At 45.6% G+C, this 22,963-nt stretch overlaps 1 protein-coding gene across 14 annotated transcripts in view; it reads left to right on the top strand.

Annotated features, from left to right (window-relative positions):
* The window catches only part of PHAF1 (phagophore assembly factor 1), a 1,056,812-nt gene that overhangs the window by 525,288 nt on the left and 508,561 nt on the right, over positions 1–22,963 (top strand). For all 14 annotated transcript variants that reach the window (XR_011284154.1, XM_069640131.1, XM_069640088.1 and 11 more), the window contains one exon: positions 8,205–8,284. Coding sequence is in view for 13 of the 14 variants with exons in the window: in XM_069640131.1 (XP_069496232.1) it covers positions 8,205–8,284 (80 nt within the window). In the remaining variant the exon portion in view is untranslated. The remainder of the gene's footprint in view (positions 1–8,204; positions 8,285–22,963) is intronic.

Raw genomic sequence — 22,963 nt, 5'->3', positions numbered from 1 at the left:
TTTAGGGAGGAGAATGGTGATCGATTCCTGCTTGGAGGGGGATACTGCATCTTAGTCCCGAAAGGAATTGATGAGTTGGACCAAGGAGGGGGATCAGCTGGAGGCTAAAAATCTTGTAGAACATTGATGGAGTAACCATCGGGGCCTGGGGATCAGGGTTTAAGAGCTTTGATGACCGCCTCAATCTCCTCCCCCGTGAAAGGAGCATCCAGGACTTCCCGGGCTGAATCATTCAGTTGTGTGAGGGCGGCCTTCTGTAAGAATTCTCGTTCTTAGTTAGGGTCTTGTGGGGGCGCGTTCATCACCTGTTTTGTGTGGTCTATTGCGAGCTGTAATTGAGTATCGCACCTCCCCCTGATGGTCCCGAAGTCCGATAATGGTACCTTGGCTAGTTTTGCCACCATTCATTTGTTTGCTTTGTTGTATCTGGAATAATAGAATTGTTTAGCCTTCGCCAGATGGTGCACCGTGTGTTCTGCGTAATGTGCTTGTAGCTTATTTCGGGCGTCCAGCCCTTCTGGCCAACAGGACCAAACGTCCACCCCCTGCCAACGGGGCCAGGGTGGCTGTATATCTTTCCAAGGACTTCATGATGGTGTGTACCCTGGAAGTGGGCATAGGCTGTAGGAAGCCCAATGCAGCCTTTCATGTTTCATGTGTCAGCTTCACTGCGGTCTTGATTGCCATGGTGTAGGTTTACTGAATGTGACTGTGTGGATCATCTCCCCCTCTTGTTCTTATGTACCTTAGCCCAAGAGGCCCATCTTGGCTTTGGTAGTACGGGAACCGTTTCTCCCTCCGCGCCCCTGGGAGTCGGACTCGGGGAGTCTCCAGGGGAGCCTGGGTGCAAGATCTTTTCTGCGACTTCAAGATGGCTAATTCTCCAGATAGTGCCTTTATAAGAAAATTGCAACGCCATGGGGAAGAGCCATCTGTAGCGGATCTGGTGGTCCTGCAAGAAGAGGGTCAGTGGGCGGAGGGCTCTTCTCCTCTGCAAGGTGAGGAGGGAAAGGTCCTGAAATATTTGGAGGGGGAGCCCTGAAAAGTGAGCTCATCCCGAGACCGTCCAATTGCAGAGATAGCTTCCTTCGAGGTAAAGAAGTGGACGCGTGTTATAACATCTGGGGGAGCGTCCGAGTCCACTCCCTGACGAGGGTGTAGTCTGTGAGTGCGATCTAGCAGGAGTTGGTGTGTATCTAGCTGTGGCAACAGTGACTGGAAAAATTACCCCACACATTCCGCTAAGTCTTTGTCCAGCACTGTAGACTCAATGCCCCGGATCCTGAGATTGTTACACCAAGCCCTGTTTTCGAGGTCCTCTTGCTTGTATTCGAGGATCTCACACCTGTCCTGAAGGGCCTGGATTGAACGCTGGACCTTCCCTAGGGTAGTAGAGTGATCCTGGGAGCGATCCTCCACCTCCCCTACCCTCTGTTCCGCCTCTGTGAGCCTGTGATCAGTTTGCTCTAGCTTTTCCGTGAGTTCGGTCATGCAGGATCTAAATTCAGCCTTAATGTCCGACATGAATACTTGTATGTTTTCTTTGGTGGCCCGGGCTCCTGTGTCGTCCCCGGCTTTTGAAGGCGTGAGTTTCAATGGCTCCAGTTTCTTTCCTTTATCCGATGAAAGTAGCATGGCAGCTATGTCTGGGTTTTTGGTGATTTTAGATTGTGTAGACATTGTGGCTTGAGGGGACGGGCTGACAGTGGCAATGGATTATCCTAGATAGGGAAGGTGCAGCCGTGAGAGCTCCCAATACCGGGGGGGTGGGGGGGAGTGGGAGAGAGAGGCCTCCTGCCCTTATGGACCCTTGTGAGGACCGTCGAATGCTTCTCGTAGTTGTGTGGGGCATGCAGTAGGGCCCTAGGAGGCCCAAGGCTGTAAGAAGGGGGGGGAGAAAGGGGTGTGGGGGGAGAGATGAGGCACCAGCAGGTTGTGTGAGCCAGGGCCGCCGGTACTGCCGTCCATATGGTGCCCACACGGGTCCCGAACCAGGTGTATGCTGCCAGGGGGAATTGTAGTGGGCCGGGGCGCCCCAGGAAGGATGCGGTTCTGCTCTCTGAAGAGGGGAATAGGGAAGCTCCTTGTAGAAGAGTTGCAGTAGCTGGGGATCCGGCTAACTATCAGATGTGAGGGTGGTAGTGTTGAAGGCCCACTGGGGTTAGAGAAGAGGAGGGAGGGGGGTGTCAATGGGAGGGGGGGAGAAGGATGACGAGTGGGAAGGGTTGCCCCTGGATCCTGTGTGAGCCGTGGTGTGGCCCCCTGGCCTGGCAATGCAGGAGAGGAGCCACTCTTACACTAGGCCCCTTGGTGGTTCCAATTAGCAGCAATGGTGTGGCCCTTCAGGCCCTGGAGCATAACAAAGATGATTGGGGGTGCGGGGAGGGTCCCCCGCTGGTCCGCCTCACATGTCGCCGTGATGTGGCTGCAGCTGAGCTGCCGCCCGGGGAGGCCCAGCGGGACCCCCACCCCCACTGGGCTGCCCACAGATGCTCGCAGACCTCCCCGGGCCCGCCTCTGAGCCCCCAGCAGCGGTCAGGGGAGCCCTCAGGATCCCCGCTCCTCCACCACAGCTGCGGCGCAAGGCGCCCTCCAAGGACGTGGGCCACCGCGGCGGATCGCCCGCCCCACAGCACTCGCTCACTGTGACCGCGGACAGAGGCGGAGCATAAGCCGGGCTGGGCAGAGTCCAGATGGTGGCACAGCCGGGCTTCACGGGGTATGGGGGGCACCAGGCAGGCGAGTCACAGCGAGTCAGGGCCTCAGAGAGGGGACGGGAGCGCTGGGGGTGCGCCTCACGTCCCAGGGCCATTCTCTGACTCTGTCCGCCATTTTGGAGAGGCGCTGTGGACGGCCCGCAGCATCCATTGGGCTCAAATCTCTGGGTCCCAGGGCCGCCGGGAGCTGAGACTTCCTCCACCGGGACACAAGACCTTCACCCACCAGGTCAGTCACAGAATGCAGCGCTGGACCGCCGACCTGTCATTGGAGGCATCGCTGCAGCGAGTTCTCCACGGAGGCCACTAAAACAGCAACCGCATCACCGGCGCTCTTGGCCTTGCCCCGATTCATGTTACTCTTAATGCTTCAGTTACTTTGATTACATAGTTTTTCATATAATTTCAACATAGGTGCATGTATCTTCTTTGTGACATGACTTTATCTTTGTCAGATTACATTTTAACGTACGTCCATGATTTCCATAGATTTATTTCTGAAACCCTGGCATGCAAGGGTACATTCTGTATGGCTGTCCGAGTGCATAACATCTCTTGTACACTTGGTGCGGTATAGGAATGATACACAGGGTCACTTTTATGACTTCCAATCCAACGGTGGCGAGGGGGCGGGGAATGGAAGGATGACGTCTACCTGCTCCCCTACATGTCCATTCATCTGGTGCCACCAGAGTGAGCTTATCAACATCATTGGTCCATGGGATTGCTGCCTTTTGGCCTCCATTTGGTTGAGGGTTGATACTCTTTTCTGTATACGCAAATTTAGCAAGGTACTTTCCCCCGAAATACATTTTTAAAAAATATATTTTTCTTTTTTTTTTTCTCCTCTTTGGTTATTGGTTTTTGGAGTATTAGGACCTGGTCCTAGTTTTCTTCCAGTTCTGTTTTGCCAATACACAGTGCCTGTTTGTTTTGACCTCTGACCTATTGTATTTTGGTCTTAAATGTGTTTCTTTCCCTCCTGCTTGGCAGTACAACCAAACAAACCGATTGCTCTCCCCAACAGTCTGCTTCCAGCCGTAACTACCAAGAACATTTTAATTCTGTCTATTGTAAACTGACATATTCAGTGCTTGTCCCCTAAACCCTTGCTCTCCTGACTTGTTTTATAAACCTCCATCGTCACATGTCTTTCCATTAGATTGTTCTTAATGGATATGTTACTCATCCGCTTCTTGGGTTTTTTTGTTGGCCTAGTTGTGTTTTTGCTGTCTGCAAATGGTGCAATCCCGTAGTATTTACTTTCTGAAGAGCCTGCTCCCTGGTTTTCCTTCTTTCATTTCTCTCCTGCTTCTTCACAAGCTAACCAACACCTTACTCCTACCCTTTACTGACTGGATGTCTGTGCCAGAGGGATGTGAATGCAGCCTTTTGCTCAGCAAAACCCCTCCATACGTTTAGCAAAGCAGGACTTGGCTCTGGCATTCCATGCCCTTCGGTTTCAGCTTATTTTTTTTTCTTGCACAGGATGGACTCAAGCCCCATCGCCCATAGCAGGGAATCATTTCTAATGTTCCTGTTTTTTCCATCTCTTTTCCTTTTTATGGGTAGCGTTTCTTCAGTTTCAGAAGGACAACACAAGAAAGAGGGAAACTAATTGATATTACACTTGTTTTCCTATGCCATTGAGGATCTCATCTAAAGACCTTATCAGGGAGGTAAGCACCCCTGCAGCAGCACCTTCTTTCAATCTGCATACAGCAGTTCTTGGGCTACTTCATTAGCCATATTTGTCTCAGTTCATCAACTTGCTTCCTCAGTCTGAGGTGGTTGCTACGCATTCAGTTCCTCCCCTTCCTTTAACGCTGAGCGCATCACAGCAACAACTGGATGAAGGTGTAGAGGCTACTGACCCACCAAAGGATTATCAGGATGGACAGGTGCCATCCTTCATTAGCGCCCTTCATGACTTTGTGGTAGGAATTACAGAGATTTTGAGGGCTTTGGCCTCAGAAGTTGAGGCTGTGGAAGCCGGTGTTCCTGTGCCTCTGTAAGTAGGCATGGCCAGTGCCTTTCAGACTTCTTCATGGAGATGTTCTCGAGGGAATCCTAAGGATCGGGGAGAGACTAGGTATAGCCAGTAAATCAAAGGATTGACAAACATTATCACCCAGTTCTTGCATAGAAGATATTTCTTGCACCATAGGCACAGTCGCTCCCTGGTGCTGACAGGCATGCGGTGGGGCACATCCTCTTCATCCACATGGGCAGCGTTAACTAAAGATGACAAACATTTGGATAGTCTAGAGAGAAGGGTTTACGAAAATGGGGCCCTACATCTCAGATCAACAGGGAGGCTCTGTGGAATGAGTGCAATCATTGCTTTAGGAGGGAAATAGAAAACTTCGAAAAACCTCTTCCCTTTGATAAACTGGTGCATTTTCTTTACAAATTGGCCAAAGCTATACAAATAGCTACTGATATGATACAATAGTCACTCCGCTCCACTGCACATAGACACAGATGAAGGAACGCTACACACAGGCTCTGACATGGGGAAAGAAGCCTGGACGAGGGTCTGACAATTTACATTGGATGTACAGGAAAATAATGCAGGATTTGTCATGTTATGGCTTGGAGCGATTGTTGCACTCCTCAATAAGCCAGGATCTAACAAAAAGAAAATCTAAACGCTGATGGAAAAATCCTTGGTTTCCCTTATGTAACCGCATCAAGAAACCTGTCTGTATTCCTCACAGCAAAGTCAGCACAGTTGGTGGATCTATCTCATAAAGGAAGATGCAAAAGAGAACCACTCCCACGGAGTTCTTGTAATTTCTTTCACTGACAATGGAAATTCCAAAAATGACTCCACAAGAATGTCCTCCTAAGAGACAATATGACTGCATTTATTTAAGTAAACAAACAGTGATCCTCACACCTTTTCAGTCTTGCGACTCAGATTTTGGGAGTTGGCCATTTAACAGAGCATTCTTCTCACTGCTCCTCATCTGGCGGGGAATAACCCCCCCCCCACTCCCTGGCACTTCTCAAACATATTCGGAAGTGGTGTTTTATGTAAAACTCTATAAAGTAGATACTGTGTGGAAGATGTCGACTCACAACGTAGTGTTTTCTAGCTGTTGCAGGAAAATCTGAGTGAACCAGTCTGTTTTTTAAAATGAAGTTTAACCACTTTATTAAAGAAAGCTTCATATAGTAGATCTTGGTAGAGCCCTCAAATTCTTTCAGAACATAACCAATTTATTGAGTCTTCGGGCAGGTTGATCATTACATTCTCTAGGGGGCTCTAATTCTGTGAAGCTGGCAACCAAACCTTCCAGTGCAAGAAGGGCTGTATTTTGGAATGTTAAAGGTTATTTGAGCTGCCTCCTTTGATAAGTATGCATGTTCATGCAGTCACAGCGATGACAGCGTTGTAGATTTTCAGAGGTAAGTACTCATTCATGTAATTTACGAAGCCACCGTTTGGACTTGATCTTGTGCTACCTTTTCCCTGTTCATGGGATGTTGGTTAGTTCCAGGGCTTATATCTATTTTGGACAAGTTGTTCTAGAAAACCTGTTGGGTTCAGTGTAGACTACAGGATAGTTCACACACTGTTTCAATATGTTAATGGGATCTCGCTTAAGTATGGATGGAAAAGGATATGACAGAGTATTATTATATTTATTTAGCTTAGCTTTGAGAAGCAATGGAGGGATTTTCAATCATAGGGGAAACAATAAGGTTAGAGAGCATAGAAACAAGGCAGTGGGGAACTAACGGGCAAAAGAGGACAATAATCAGCAATGGATCCACAAGTAACCAAGGGAGGAAACAGTGGGGAATGGGTCATCAAGTCTCAGGTAAGGTGGGGAGCGTACAGTGTGTGGACCTAGGTGTTGGGGTTGTTCCTTGAAGAGGAGGGTCTTGAGCTCCTTCCTGAACTGCAGAAGCGATGGGGCCAGTCGGAGGTTGATGGGGCGGTATGTAAAAGTTATTCCCCTAAGTGACTACTGTACTCCTTGCTCATAGTCCCCTTTCCTCCATATGCCCTCCCTCCATTCCCTCTAAATAAACGTTCCAATTAGGTATGGTTTAGGTGGATTGACCAGGAATGGCGAGGGAAGGCAGAGGGTGTCCCAAGTATGCATGCTGTCTTTGCACAATTTATATAGTGTTTTTACTGTGAAGATGTACCTGTCCCAGTGCCTGTGGAACCAAACATCCTTTCATTTTGTGAGAAAGGGGACTAGAGACTGAGTGGTGAGCCAGCTGGGTACTGGGCCAGCTCGGGCCAAGTGGCTGGTTTGAGCTAGACTTGAGTCCTAGCCACTGGGATTTGAAAATGTGAGCCAGTCCTCCAGTTGTACTACTGAAAAAACATGAAAGCTTGTGTATAGTTAAGAGTGGGCGGCATCTGCCAGACTTCTTTTCCTGTCCCCAGCACAGATGCCTATGGGGGTCTACAATCTTCCCTCACTACCTCCAGAGCCGTCATGCTGTGACGTGTCATGCTGAGCAAGCATACAAATCACTTTCGCATGTCTTTTTATCACTAGAAGACGGGGTGAACTGTGGATAGATCATTGTCAGTAATGGACAATTTGGGAACGTTGAACTCTGTAATTGCTTTCATACCTCACTACCTTTTCCCCCGTTTTGAATGATATTGTTTATTTGCATGATTATTGCTGGTTTGCACAAATTAAAAAGGGACCGATTTTCTTTTTGTAGACTGTTACATTTTCTTCACATGCACCAAATAGCAAGCTGATTGCATATATGAAATGACTTTAAGCAGGCAACCATTGTACCTAGTTTTGTTTTCTGTTCTTGTATGTCTTTAGGTACAGTTGCAAAACCCACAGTATACTTTGTTAGGCTGACATTACTTTGCATTCTGTTCGAGTTATATTCAAGATGGGAAAAGTACAGCTATGATTTTTTTCTAAACCTCTTTCTATTGGTTTTTAATGAATAGCATTTCTATTGCTTAATGGCAAGGCTCTTGCAAACATCTTTGAGTTCTACACAGACAATAGTGAGAAACATGCAATGATATTACTTTTCATGCATTTAAACCAACCCTGTCTCCCCGCCACTAAGCGTCATTTGATTGTGGAGCCATAATGGTGAATGACTATTTTTCACTTGGGCTCAAAAACAAATATTTTCTTCTTAGTCTAAGTGATGCCACTTTATTCTGTGGTCTGTTAATTACCACGAAATAACCATCCCAGCATGACACATCAAGGCTTTTGTGAAAGTATTTTCCAGACCTCCCCGGTGTGTTTAATTAACATATCCCCATGTAAAATGAACCAAGGACATTATCGTGGGTAAGAGACCAAGCAGTGCTTTTTCTCTAATGCAGCGAGCACACGCGCACACACACGCATCCACTCTCTCTCTTTCTCAGGTCAGAGTCTCTGCACATTCCACTATACTCGCTTGTAATTTATGCATTCTTATGATATAATCATGTCTGAAATTTTAATGATAGGACTGTTTATTTTTCAGTGGTGTCCATTTTAACTCTCAGGCAATAGCTCCAACCATAGAACAAATTGATCAGTCGTTTGGAGCAACACATCCAGGAGGTAAGCGAAATGTGGCCTTTTTGCAGCCGTATTTACCATCATTCTGTTATTTTACTTGCAGTGTAATGCAAATGGTTCAAATGTTGCCTCTGTTGTAAGGCCGACAATTATGCAGTTATCACATTAAGTGTTTCAATCGTTCTTTATTAGTTGCCCCTTTAGGGAAGGGATTGGGCTAATGCCTATAAATTGTAGGGGATAAATATATTAAATATATGGATGTTTTTAAAGTAAATGGTGCTAGGAACGGACCAACACAAAGTGGGGTCTTCTTCAGATGCCTAAGGCCTTCAGTGATCAATATGTAAATTATAAAGTAGTTAACCTGTATCTACATGTCCTTTCTCCTTCTTGGACACCACACCACGCTCTATGGAAAAAGCCTGGACGATGTGACCTACTGGAAGTGACCGCCCTGTGTCTCTCCTTCCGGCACTACTCTTAAGTGTTCAAAAGGGTTGTGTTCAACCATCTTACCAATTTCTTAGACATCCACATCCTTCGAGACCCCCTACAATCAGGGTTTCACTCCTGGGCACTCCACAAACTGCTCTCATGAATGTGTCCAACTTCATCACCTATGCTATGCACTCAAACCTATCCTGTATTCTAATTCTCCTCGACCTGTCTGCTGCCTTTGACACTGTTGATCACTCTGCTCTCCTTAATCCTCTTTCTTCTTGGGATTCGCAATCAAGCCCTTGCCTGGATTGAATCCTACGTTGCACCTTGCCAATTCTGTCTCCTGGAGCAGCAATACCTCTCAACTAACTCCTCTAACTGTTGGTGTTCCACAAGGCTCTGTTTTGGGTCCGCTCCTCTTTACACTCTACACTTCTGCTCTTGGGGCACTAATCTCCTCCTTTTGGGTTCTCGTACCAACTCTTTGCAGACGACACCCAAATCATCTTCTCTTTTCCTGAACTCTCCTCTGATCGCTCTATCAACATTTCTAACTGTCTCTCTGCCATTAAATATTGGATGGCTTTGCACTCTCTGTTAAACTCTACCAAAACAGGGGTACTCTTCTTCCCTGCCAAAAGCTATCTCTCATCTCTTCCTCTGTCTATCCAGTTACCACCTGACACTCTCACCTACTCTTCTTCAGCTAGAAACCTCAGCATCATCTATGACCCTTCTCACACCGTCACTACTTTCATCTCCAAAACTGGAACAGCAGCTTGCCTCAACCGCCTAAATATTAGGAAAATCGGGCACCTCCTTCCTTTCAAAGCCACCAAGCATCTCCTAACCACTGTTGTCTTCTCTAAACGGGACCACTGTGCCAGTATCCTCTTTGGCCTCCTGAACTATGCTTTCTGTCCTCTTGACAAGATTATTAATCTTGCTACCAGGATCCTCTTTGAACTCCCTCACTTCACACCCACTTCCTCATACCATCCCCAGGTTGGTTGGTTGATAATGCGAAACAGGGCCAGATTTAGATTTCTTCTCCTGGTTCACAAATCTATCCAGGGTAAGGCACCACTGTATCTATTCTACTCTATAAGCCTTCTCGTAATCTCTGCTTTGCCTCCTTGACTACCCTTGTGGGTCCTCGCCCCCACTATGCTTCCTCTCGCTTCCGATCTTTCTCTCTTTTTACTCTACTTCCATTACCTCCACCCAAGAAGCATGGTCCTAGTTTATTAAACTACTACTCAGAGTTGAAGTGGTTGTCTCTCTAACTCAGTTTACTCTGTATCATAACCGCATCCTCTACTCACTTTTGTCCCTCCTCTTTTATAGTGCTTCTGGGGAATTAGCACTTTGTTGGTCCATTTGAATTGGCAGTGGTCGGTGAAATTAATTTTCCACAGTTGCAACTGATTCTTTGCTTGCACTGCCTCTGAGAATAAATTTGAATTTATTTGCGCGGCCTGCGTTAATAAGGAGATTTCCCTATACGGTAGGTCAGAAGAAGGCGTCACACCAATGTTTTCCATATTTAAGGGGATCTTTAGTGAAAACAAAAGAAGAATGCCTAACTTTCCCTATTCTAAGGCTTGCCCTAGCTAACGCAACTAAACTAGGGTGCTTGTTGTCTTATCTATAGTCCAAAGCAAGTCTGTCCCCCTGATGTGGCCCCTAGGGGGGACCCTCGCGTATGGAAACAAGGCACAATCGCCACACACAAACTGATACGCCAGACACAAGGTTGTATTCCCAAAAGCTAGGGTTTATTGCAAAGCAGATAGTCTCAGTTGGCCAACTGGGTCTCACGCCCCGCAACGTGCGTCTCCAGACCCCAAGGGACGCAAGAGAGCGAATCATTGTACAACAGTTACATATATACAAAATGGGCATCTCACAATCAGCAGTGACATATTCAATACCGCCCATAATGTATTTCCTTTGAATTGGGTTCGATGATTGACAATTGTGAGGAGTATGACACCTCCAGACATTCATTTTAGCAACAGTTTGCAATTTCGCGAGCCTGCAGACACAATTCTTTGTTTTAGAGAACACATTGCTCCTGTTCTTGCAAGCAAGCTGCGTGCAGGGGAGAGACACATTCCAGGCCTCGCTATCTCCTAGTTTCTATTCGTCTGCTAGGGATCAACTCGCTCTCCACAGCTCTACAGGGCTCAGGGAATGGGGGTCCGCAAAGAAGAACATAATTCAAGCCATTAATTGTTCGTTTCTACCATTTCCAAGGGCGAGACTAGCTGGCACCTGTGTATTGATTAAATGTCTTGCTGCTAACTTCCAAGGACTTGTGAGGGAGGAGACCGGGCATTGCTGTCTGGGTCACCAGCGTTATGTTTCAACAAGTATGTTTTCGAAATGGCCGCACTTTAGTCAAACTTATAGATGTGTATTTCTAATACCAAATACATGAGGCGGTTGGTCTTCGGCCAACAAAATACATTGCCTCCATCATTGAGGGGTATCTACTTTTTCTGGACTGACACTCATTCCAAAAGCTAATCTTCACTGACCCTACCACGTATTCTAAATAACTAAAGACCAGGAGAATGACTCCCTTCTCCTGGGGTTTGTGTGATCAGCAAATGGTTCTCAGTATAGGATTTTCGCATAGCTTCTTTCTATATCCTCTATCAGTCTGTTAAATTCTTTCCAAGGATTTCTCCCCTTTTCACTAGGTACTTCTGTTGGACCTTTCCGGTTCCTCTCTCTAGGCATTCAGGCCTTCACACCTTTACTTATTGGGTTCTCCCAATGTTTTTTAGGAAACTGTCCTATTCCTGGTATCAACTTGTTCAATTCAGTGTTCTTGTTTTATTATTACTTATCTATTGTGGTACAGTTATCACACTGGGATCTGTGTACTGTACCCAGTGACCACCTTAATCCCTTTCATAGGTTTTCTGTTCCCTAGTATAATTAGGTATAATTAGGTTCAATCTTCTTATGATTCTCACTCTTCTTAATGTATTCAGACTCCCTGGGACGAATAGACTGAGTCCCTTTTTGATTCTCGCTCTTCACCAAATATTCATATTCACTGTGACAAGTAGGTTTTCTTGAATATTCAGGTTAATTTTTGCTATTATTGATATAAATAGCCTTTTACTTCTCTTTATATGTGCTTGGTGTCCCACTCTCCCCTTTTAAATGTAGTAGGTCTGCGTCACCCGGCTGGCCCTCGCCTTCATCGTTCCTCAGGATTGTCAGATGGCTTCTGTATCTGTTTCGTGTTCTCGCTCCAAAACACTTCTGTGTCTTTCTTCCCATGTGGTGTTGGCGTGGCGAGGCGGTCTACCTCCGTCTTCTCCCCAGCCACCACCGGGTAAGAACTCTTGCTCTCTTGTTTCTCAGTTGCGGCTGGCGTTCTTCCCAGCCACGGTTTCTTCCTTCCGTACTCCTCTTAAGAATGTCCCTCCAGGGATCGATCTCGCTCGGGCAAGCTTTGTGGGTTCCAGCTTTCACACGGTGCAGCTCGAGCACCACTGGACTCGAGCTCCTCGCTTGTTTGGAGAACAACGTTCTCTCCTGGTTACCAGCTTCGCTCCCACTGCTTTGAAACTCCCAGGTCTCACTCTCTGATTCTCTGGTTCCGTCTCTTCTTATGATGCTGTTGTCAGGCTTCCCCGGCTTCCAGTAACAGTCCATTGTGTCTGAATTCCGCTTTGGGTTTCTTACTCCCATTGTTTGGCAATTCAGTAATGTTCCTTACTCCTAGGATTCTACTTGTCTCAGTATTATTTAAATATTCATCTTCTGTGGATATGTTGCAATAATATATATAGTAGGATTCCGGATTTCTGGTGAAGGATATAACCTCATGTTTCTGACTGTGATGGAAAGCAAGTTCCTTGTTGGAACAGGAGTCCTGGTCCTCAGGAGGGGAGTATCTCCCTGTGAGGTCGCACTTGCCACCATCCCTAGGGGGAATTTTGCGTAGCAGGCTCACCTCCCTAACCTCACAAGGAAAGGCTCCCGTCTGGATAGAAGTGACTGAATCCCTTAATCCCTTAATTCGTCACACCTAGCATGTTCTTCCCTTGTCTACAAAAGCATCTGACCGCATAGCTGCCATCTTGGAATCTGACTGCTTCAGGCACAGGTCTACACAGCTTTTCACTCCTACAGGATGATACTCCAAGGGATCTCGCTGTTGCTTCACCGAACCCCAAGGACCATGGTCATCCCAACTTTCTTTCTCTTTTGAAGTTTGAGACACTACTTTGGCTTTCCAGCAGCTTCATGCTCGCTTTTCTCAATGATGTGTTAGTAACCTTGGGGAATATTCTTTCATTTCACACCATGGGTCTGTCAGGACGAGTAAATATGGGGAAAATAGTTAATAGGAAAAGTTGCACGAGTGTAACTGAGAGTCTTGAGCCGAAATCCCTGATATTGTTTGCTTACAGTTTTTAGAAGTGGGGGACTGTAGCACCTGGATAGGAGTGCTACCGCCCCTTGGTTTTGGTTGGCAAGCCTGCTGAATGCTGCTCCTTCCAACATGTGGGCGGCCCATTGTGTAGCGTCCGGACCAACTCAGACCTTAGCGGCTCACCCTCCACTTGCCAAGGTGGGAGATTGTGCAACTGAGCACACTCCCTGAAGATCTAATTGCGATAGACATAAAGTATATCTTAGGAAATGCCATCATGATGGATGCATTGATATTTGTATGAAGAATTAACCGATTGCCTAATTACTTGTGTTGTGTGCTGAAAACTTGCCGGGTGCATGTCTCAATGCAATTTCTTGAACGGAAAGACTGCCTTGATCATGATCTACAAAATAAACGTTTCTCGTGATTATTGGCATATCTACTATAGCCTCTTACTGGCCCTAAAAATGGGATGATCACCTTGAAATCACGATCCATGCAGTAGATCTAATCTACTAATTAAAGTATGCTAATGTTCAATGAGGAACAGCTAGCTTTTTCTGACTAGCAGACATGTGAAGCTTCAAAGAATATATTTGGAGGTAGTGTGGGCTGCAAGGAGAACTTGTATTGATAGTAAAGTGAAGGAGATTGGTGTGGGCATGGATCTGGGCAACATGGCGCAGATAAAACCTTGAATGAATTTATATGGTGCCCAGGAAATGAAAAGAAAATCTGGAGTGGGAGCCAGCTATTTAATGAAGCATAAGCATAATTAAGAGGAATTAAATCCCTGAATCACAATTGTTCTATTTTGTTGCCCGAAGTATTAACCACATTTTACATGCATTCAGTGATTGACATTTTTCTTTGAAAAAAGCTCTAATGAATCAGATAGGATGACTGGTGGAATAGAAAAAGCCAGCTGGTAAACAAACTCTGGGATCTTTACTAAAGAAAGTTCTTTTCCTCAGAGCAAGAAGTCAAGAAATCACCCGGGTAAAAATACATGTCACAACGGATTATTAATGGGGTCCTGGGACAGGGAGGAGGGAGGCGGAGGGAATGCAACAGAATACGGGGGAACTTTCAGCCGAAATCGTGTTTCCTGCACTGTACATAGTCTGGGTGTAAGCAGCAGAGCTACCCTCCTAAATCGCATGTCCTGCATCGTACATGATCAGACCTTCTACAACAGAACTTTTCCCCCTAAATTACATGTACTGTACCTTGGTTGCTCAAGCTTTATACAGCAAAGCTATCCCACTAAATGAAGAGCCCAGGCACCACAAGAAAAAGTAGAAATGGACCAGGCATCTAAAGAGCCCACATGGCCAAAACATATGTCTTTTTCATATATTTTACAACCATTGCAAAACTCCACAATTCTCTGGCATTTCTCCTCAGACATTGTAAATGCAAGAGCACAATTCAGTCAGCCCCAACCGTCTGTGTCATGATGCCTACCTCCAAGGAGCCAGGTCCGACCCAGCAACCCCAGAGGCAGGCATCATTTCCCCCAGGGAAGTGCAAGCGGGCCCAAGCTGGGGCCCTTTGGACACAGTCCTGGCGCCTTAGGCGCCAGGCTCATGTTGGACCCCTGTCCTGGCGCCTTAGGCGCCAGGCTCATAAAGCTAGACATGTGTTCAAGTGTTTTAAGGTGCACTTACCTGATGCAGACCATGCTGCTACATCCAGGCCCTCTTGAGGCCTGAATGGAACTACTTTACCTGTGGACCTACTTTCGCCTGGGTGTGGTCGGGGAAGGATACATACCTGATCGGTGGAAGGATACATACCTGGAACTTCTTCCAAAGCTATTTAAACCACGCCCGATCAGCAACTCACGCTTCGCGTTGTTCTGCTCCTTGCAGCTGGACGCTCACCGTGTCAGCTCCTGGATCTGGACTTCAGCCACGCCTGTCAGCATCCTGGGTCACCTGCTAAGAGAGAATTGGAGAGAAAGAAGACCTTACCTGCTAAAGCTGCATCACGGAGACTTCACACCGACGATCCTGAAAGAGAAGACATCATTTTAAAAGCATTTCGCTTCGATCGCTGCAGCGCTGCATTTCACTCACCTTTCCTGGGCACCTCCATCTTCAGCAGCGATCATCCGGATCCGCAGCCACTTCCCAGAGCCTAGAGAGAAAAAGACAAGAACACAAGGTGAGAGAAGGAAGGGAATAGGAAAAGCTCAGTTTCCTTCTAAGACTTACCTGTTGGGTCATTCCCATTTCATTTCGGGTCCTGCCGCTTCCTGGCATTCCGGACCCCGGCCCCTATGGGGAAAAAAGACAAAGACATTGAATGAGCGAATGCAATGACATTACCCGAATGCTCATCCAGACCTTACCTGTCATTTACTGGAACTGCACGTTTCACTTCGGGTCGGCGCCATATCTCCGGCATTCCGAACCCCGGCCCCTAAGGGGAAAAAAGGCATAAGCGATTAGTGCTTGCTGCAATAAGACAATGAACATTATTATAAGGCTTGAACTTTTGAACTTGCTACAGAACTCTTACAGCGCCTTACCTGAATAGTCAAGCTTATTTGAACTCCCATCAAACCTCAATCCAGTGAAGTAACTGGGTTTCAACGCGCCCCTGCATCAGAAGCAGGATGGAGAACTCATCCTTCCAGACCCTAAGGTGAGACTTCACGGGGAATCGTGGAAGGGTATCGTGGAGGGCTGGAAGGGAGTGGGAGGCTTGAGCATTATTCCGTCAGTAGGTAATACTCCCTTTTCACGCACAGGGGAATATTCCTGCGAGCCAGTGAGTCCATCTTCAGAGTCCTGCGCTTCACCATAGAAGAAGCATCAGCACTCGAAGCCAGACCTGCGCCTCCGTGGGAATCAGGTGAGCGTGACAGTCTGCTCCTTCCTTTTAATGTAAATAGCACTTCATGGGTGAGACAGTACTTTCAGGGCTGCAGGAGACCCTCTCTGGGGAACATATCACACATTGTACATATGATTATCCCTGCAAACCCGTCCCTTCTTTCGGAAGGACAGCCTTTAATATATTTATGAATAAAGCATGGCCGTTTTTGCTACCATTTAGTGTAGCACAAGACTCTGCCGGGACATCAAACAGAGACTGCAAGCCCAGGGTTTCAGAGTCATTCCCTGCCAATGTTCCCTCACCATACCCTCAAAAATCAACACTGTTTCACTTAACACTGACTCCAAATTAACAGCAAATGTCCCCAACTCTGAACTGCAGGCATCCCACCCTGCTATGGAGATATCCTCTAGCAACAAGGGCAGACACATAAAACAGGCATAGAGAGCCGGGCCTGCACATGATGCGCTGACACAAAAGAAACATCCAGTCAGAGCCAAACAAAAACACATCTCCCCCATGCCACACTTTTCAATGCACTCATCTAAAAAAAATGTAAAAGTGGCAGCAGAACTCGTCTCCTCAGCTGGTGGCTCGGCACCTACTAAAACCTATGCGCCCAGTGCTCATCTCACGATGCATGTTCCAAAACCTAAACAAATGCCAAGTAAAACTGTTTCTACGCCTAAAGTAGCATCGCAGCCACCAGAACATCATGCACAGGGGCCGAAACAGACTGTTTTGGCCTCTCTTCAAACACCAAGGTAAGGATATACCAGGGACCACCTCACCTTTAGTGGATACACTAAAAAGCAAAATTCAACCACTGAGTATTCAAGAGGAAGAAATACTCTTCCCCCTCCAAGACACCACTTCTGGTAGTGCTTGGACTAAAGACATATTTGATACCCCTCTCAACAAAATGGCTTCCTTTATGGAATTCCTAGAGAAACGTCCTATAAAGCATAAACATAGTTCAGGAGGAGGAAGAACCCCCATCTAAAGCACCCAGATTAGATCTTACAGGTTCTTAAGAAAAATCAATTCTGATGCTTGTGAATCTGCTTAGAATCACATGCTGTACATATAGTCCGACGTCTAGTGGTATTCACAGAGTATTCCATCTTTTTTCAAAGATCGAAAAAGGACGTTGACATTGGCGTGACTGTAACACTATCCGTAATGTGGAGTGTACCCAAAATCCTTCATGCGTCGAGGTCCCCCCAGATTGTTCTTTTATGCCCTTCTGGTCGGTCGCTTAATGTGGAGTTCGTATTTTGTGACCATGTATTGCTATTTCTTTTGTGTATGGCACATTCATCGGTAGACTTTCTCGATGACTGTTCGACGACCCACTTAGACGGCTTTTCTGGTTTGCCGATCTGCACCTCTCGCTGAATCCGGTGACTCATAGGCTGTTTCTCGTCTTGGCCCACGAGCCGGGCCATACAGTAGGGGGAGTGGGGACACATGTCTATTGACACTTCTCTCTGAGCATGCCTTTTCTTTTCTATCGCTCCTCTTCTTCCCTTCTTGCCTTTTCTTTCCCACATTATTATGGAGCACACTACTTTTAAATCTTGCCATTCGTCTAATGACAAATTTCCTTAGTGTCTCCCTCGTGACCACGACAAGCGGCGTTGCAAGACCTGTAAACTCTTTCAGTTTAAAACCCTTAGGACAGGCGTACCAAGCGGTGGGCGGGCCTACGCGATGCTGGACAAGAGTCATTCTCCCGCTGACACCTCGCACAAGGGGTCCACAAGCAGCCACAACTCGGTTTTGGTGTCTGCAGATTTAACTGTGGAGTCCACTGACACCCGGGTACACGTCCCCAGTGAAGAGTGCTAAGGATTTCAATCAGGCGACACGCACACCCTGGTCTTGGCCTAGCATGTAGCGCATTAATGAAGTGCCCTTGTCCTTATTTTATGTGAATTCATTTTTGGGATAATACACCACTCATATCACACACCCTTTTCAAATACCCCGGGTCACAATGGACCATGAACCAGGCTCCTTGGTCAAATGCAATATTTATTTATTAAAATTCAAAATAAATCACTTTTAATATAGGGCAGCAATCACCAATGGAGTGATATTTGCAAATGTGAATGTGAGCAATACACTGGGTTTGACTTTAGTGGAGTACATACACAGCACAACAGGATAGGAACACTTTTGATTTAGCACAGATAGCACCCAAGTTAGGATTTCCCCCTGCAAAGTTCCCTCAACCCACAAATAATTCATTCTGAATGGATAGAAGGAAGCAGAAGGTGATCAGTAATAAGGAGCTGAAAACGGAATGCAAATCCAACCTCCTCTCCCCAAATAAGAATGAAAAAACGGATTCTAAACCCTTGCATTGTTAAAAAGGACACTCGGAAATGGATGAATAAAATAAAGAATCTGTGCAAAAACATTGGAACAAATGCAGTTTTTCACTAAAGCAACAATGTAAAGGTACTAACGATCACAAGCAAAGGATTAGCAAGAGCATACAGTTCGAAAAATGAATGGAAGATTTAAAACAGTTTACAATCAAAATGACATGTTGGAAACTTTGCAAATATTTCCGTTTTCCGTGTAAATTTACTAAAACGGTTTCTTTGAAAAATGGGTGAAATATTGTAGATGTGGTTTTTAGGTAGGGAGATAGATAATATCACAAGTATACTATGGAAGTGAAAGTAAGTCTCTAGTTTGTAAATTGAATGAGTTATGCAAGATCTAAGAAGGTGCGCCCCAGCGCCCACCCCGGCGGAACTAGTCCAATCACTCGAAATAGGATTAATGGCTTAAGATTTCACAAGACAAAATTACTGAAGAGATGGCGCTAGCACTAGAAATCAATGGCAGGGTTGCAAAAATGATTCTGGCAGTTTGAACAAGGTGTCAGGATAAGGATAGGGTGACTTAGAGAGTGGGATGAGGATAAAGACAAGATAGGCTATGGTTTTAGATGGGGTGGCAATTGATACTCACAGTCCACTTTTTAGTTTTTGCATTTTGGACAGTCAACGGTTCTGGTCACTACACGGCAGGGTGCCCGGCAGACAGCTTGGCAGTTCTGGTTACCAGGTAGCACTTCTGGACTGGCAATTCTTGTCACTGGATTCCAGAGGTCATCAGAATAACAGGATGGCAGCAGCCTGCAGCGAGTGGCAGCAAGCCAGGCGGGATCAGGATGCCCAAGGTACCACAGTTTTCCCCTTGGTAATTGGAAATTTAGTGGTTTTCTTTTATATTGGAGGCCTTGCTGGGAATGGGATCAGCACTGCTTGGGTTTTGCAGAGGACCCTGGAGTAGGATTAGCAATGCTTGGCCTTGTAGTTGGAGTCTGGATCAGGAAGATGACGGGTACAGGGACGCAGCGCAGGAAATCAGGAAGAGTGTGTCTAGAGTCTTGTCAGGGACCCTTATTTATAGTGCATAATGGCATCATCAAAGTGTAGGCTGGGCAGGGGTAACTACGCACACCCCTAAACTACTTGGATTGGGCAGGGGTGCTAGTCTCCGCCTTGCTCTCAACTTGTTGGGTTTCCAAGGGAATGAGGTGAGTTTTACAATGTCCAAAAACTCCCACATTTTCTTTACTTAAAATCCGATTTTGCCAAAAAACATACATCTCTACAATTGCAATCTCTTAGCAAATTATATACGCAGGTTACGTATTATGTGTAGCACATATCAGTCCAAGTCCAATCCTCAAGTCTGTGGGACCTTGTTTCGCCCTTGTGATACATTTTGGTAGTTTTAAACATAAAAGATTCGGCCAAAAATTCCATACTTTTATACAGAGATGCAAATTATCCCAAAGGAGGTATGTACAAAAATGTATGTTTGCAACATTAATACTTTTAGATTTATCCTCAATACTTTGCCCTTTCTGCCCCTGAGGTGTCAGTGAGTTCTACCGTGTCTCTAAAGAAAGCACAAAAAAATCACTTTTAACTGCGACATTTGTACAATTTTTCAAAGTCTTTTTGCAGAGATAGAAGTCTTTAAAGTTTATTCCTGAAATAGTCTTCGGGACCAAATGGAAGTCTTTTAGTTCCTGGTTCCATTTTATTTCATTAACTTCAACTGCTGCCAACTGTCCTTTCCTTCAGAGCATGTGGGGGGTTCTCCCTTGAATGAAGTTATATTGCCCTCTTCATACCTCAGGCTTCCTTCCGTGGGAGCTTCATTGTTTGGGTCCCAGCAGAGACAAAAGTCCGTTCAACCCCATAATTATCAGGGGGTTGTCAGTATCTGCTGAGAGAGAGCCCTCCTTTCGGTGCCACCCTTCCAAACAGAAACCCTGTTTTTCAGCTTGCAGCTCCAGCCGCCATAGTTTTAATCTTTAATTTCTGATCTTAGATCCAGAATTAAAGCAAGCCGGTTGCATAAAATAACCCACATTATAGAATTTCACCATCAACAAACCCCTTCATATTGCTAAAGACTGTCAGGCTTTCATTCATCAGTGTACTGTTCCAAAACACAGCCATTTGTTTTTCTTTAATTTGCAAAAGCCCATTTCTTTACACGTGGTGCAGCTGGCCTTTCCTTCTTGAATACAACTTTTCATCTCCAGCAGCTTGACACACTGTCTTGCAGCTATAGTTATTCTCTTGAAGGCTAGAGTTGGTTTGCAGCACAGATACATTGACACAGCTATGGCTCAGCTACTTAGTCTCTCTCTGAACAGCTGAGATTTGGATACTTTTGCAAAGAAAATGAACGTGTTTCCTGTGTAAGTAAAAGTAAAGTTCCTGGTTGATTTTAATTTTTTTATTATTTATTTTTAGAGTTGGTTTGACTGGGCTTGTCAATTCAGAATCATGTCTGGTTTTGCTGAGGCTCAGTGAAACACATAAGTCTTGGTAGGGCTTATTAATCACAGTGGCTTTAAGGAATAGAGGAAATTGGCGTCAAAGCCGCATTTTTTTAAAGGTGAAAAAGGGTTTCTTTTCAGTGGTTATTTTGGTTTTTGCAGCAAAGCAATGCTGCTTTTTCCACTTTCTTCCTTTTGTTTATGTGGGAACCCACTGACAATCTCCTTCAATGTGTCCCCTGGTTCCATCCTGCCCGATATGTGCTTGGCAGGATGGTGCAGCCATGTTTGTTGTTGCAAAATGCAGTTTTGAGCCATGGCGCTCACAGGAGCCAGCGCAACCTTTTTGTGGTTGTTTCTGCTCAAATGCAGCTTAGTGATGTGGGGCAATGCTGTTGAGTGGGGTCAATATATCCCACAAGAGTGATGCAGAGTCCTACCACCACACCCCCCTCCTACTAAATTGATCACAAGGATGAAGGCCAGAAAACGCTGCAATCACCCATTCTATTTTGGACGAATTCCTAACGGACCTATGATTGACAAGTATGTCGAGGGGTATCCCTTCAGCCAGCCATACCGACCAAGCAACATACAGATCTATCCATGCGTGGATGAAGAGGCACAGGCCATGATCAGTCACACCTGTATGGACGGTTTGGACTAAAACACCAAGAAGCCAAGTTGCTGACATCGTTAGAGACACCACGACAGTGTTAGACATGAAGCACATGTGCCATCCGTACTTCTGGACCCAAATGCACACCCGAATACATGAAGAATATGAGCGTACAGTTCTATAGTTAGAAGACCGATACATATACATACTGTTGTTGCTTTTATTATTTTTGCCATTAGCCAAATGCAGCAACGCATAAACCGCAAGGCACAAGAGATCCTGAGTAAAGCTTGCAGATGCTTACACGCGAATAACCCTATGGAACTGCAGGACCTGATGGAGCCAAGTGTGACTAACCTATGGAAATGTAGTACTGCATGGACACTGGAGAAACTGCATTATTGCAGCAGGCCTCTGAGCAAGAGACGAGCTGAGCCAATTCAGGCTGGACAGAGAGCAAGACGTGTGAAACAGCACCCGCAGCCAAGGTCAAGAGATATGGATGACATTCCAATCCCCAGAAGAAAAAGGTACCAGCAGCAGACAATAGGAATAAATACTCATGATTCAGAGCTGCACAGCTGAAATTCGTGGTCTCTGAACACGTGACGCTGGCCGAAGCAGACAATGGACTGCGATCGCACTGGGAAAGGAGAGCTGGTCCCAGGCAGCCAGACACGGACTACAACAAGTATGCAGCAATATGTAACACGTGTTGCGCCGGTCAGGAGAGCACTCTCATAAGGCAAAGCTGGTAAACACAAGTTACAATACAGACACGTAATCGTTCTCATCACCTTGAAGAGGTACACAGTAAGCTGAGAACTTTTGCGGATCCCATGTCTGGGGACGTCAGTTCTAGCCACTCACAATTTAATACCCTAGGGGTGGGTAGCAATGGGTAAGAAAAATAGAGAAAGAGAAGATTCAAGCTTTTGAACCCTCCCGTGCCCTGCACACTATTATGTGTTGGCTAAGCCAACTACTATAACATTACGGTAATAATGTCCATGAATAAATAATGAAATTCAAACAAAACCAATTTTGTAAAAACGCAAAAGTGTATATATTTTGTTTTGGATTAGATTGTGCATTGGATACAAAGACAAAAATAATCACAATGTTGTTACAGAGAAAGAAAATAAATTAAGGAAATGTTGCCAGTAGTCTGCTTTCAATTGGCGACGCGTTTCGAGGATGGACTCCTCTTCTTCTTAGGCCTAAACAGACTGTAAACAAATATACATATTATCAAAAACAAAATTTGACCAAAAGTATTATACAGTGATTCCTAAAAGGTTAAAGAATGATTCCTAAAACGTTGAAGAATCTCTAAATAACAAAAAAGTAACTGTTTCTAAGGTTACAATCAACACAATGTTAATATATTCACATCCACATCAATTTGTATTTCATAAAGTTTATGAGGACCATAATAGTTCAAAAAGACCAGTCAAATCAATAATTCACAAATGAGCGTCCCTAGAGAGGAGCATGCCGCTTAAGTGGCGAGAGACCCAATATGACTCCCCGTCCGCCTTCCCCAATATCCAGAGTGGAGAAAAATAGAAATAGTAAGTCGGA

This window comes from Ambystoma mexicanum, chromosome 1q (genome assembly GCF_040938575.1).
Source record: "Ambystoma mexicanum isolate Mex_15411 chromosome 1q, UKY_AmexF1_1, whole genome shotgun sequence".
Lineage (NCBI taxonomy): Eukaryota > Metazoa > Chordata > Amphibia > Caudata > Ambystomatidae > Ambystoma > Ambystoma mexicanum.
The sequence above is the reverse complement of the archived record's forward strand: the minus strand, read 5'-3'. Positions and strand labels throughout refer to the sequence as shown.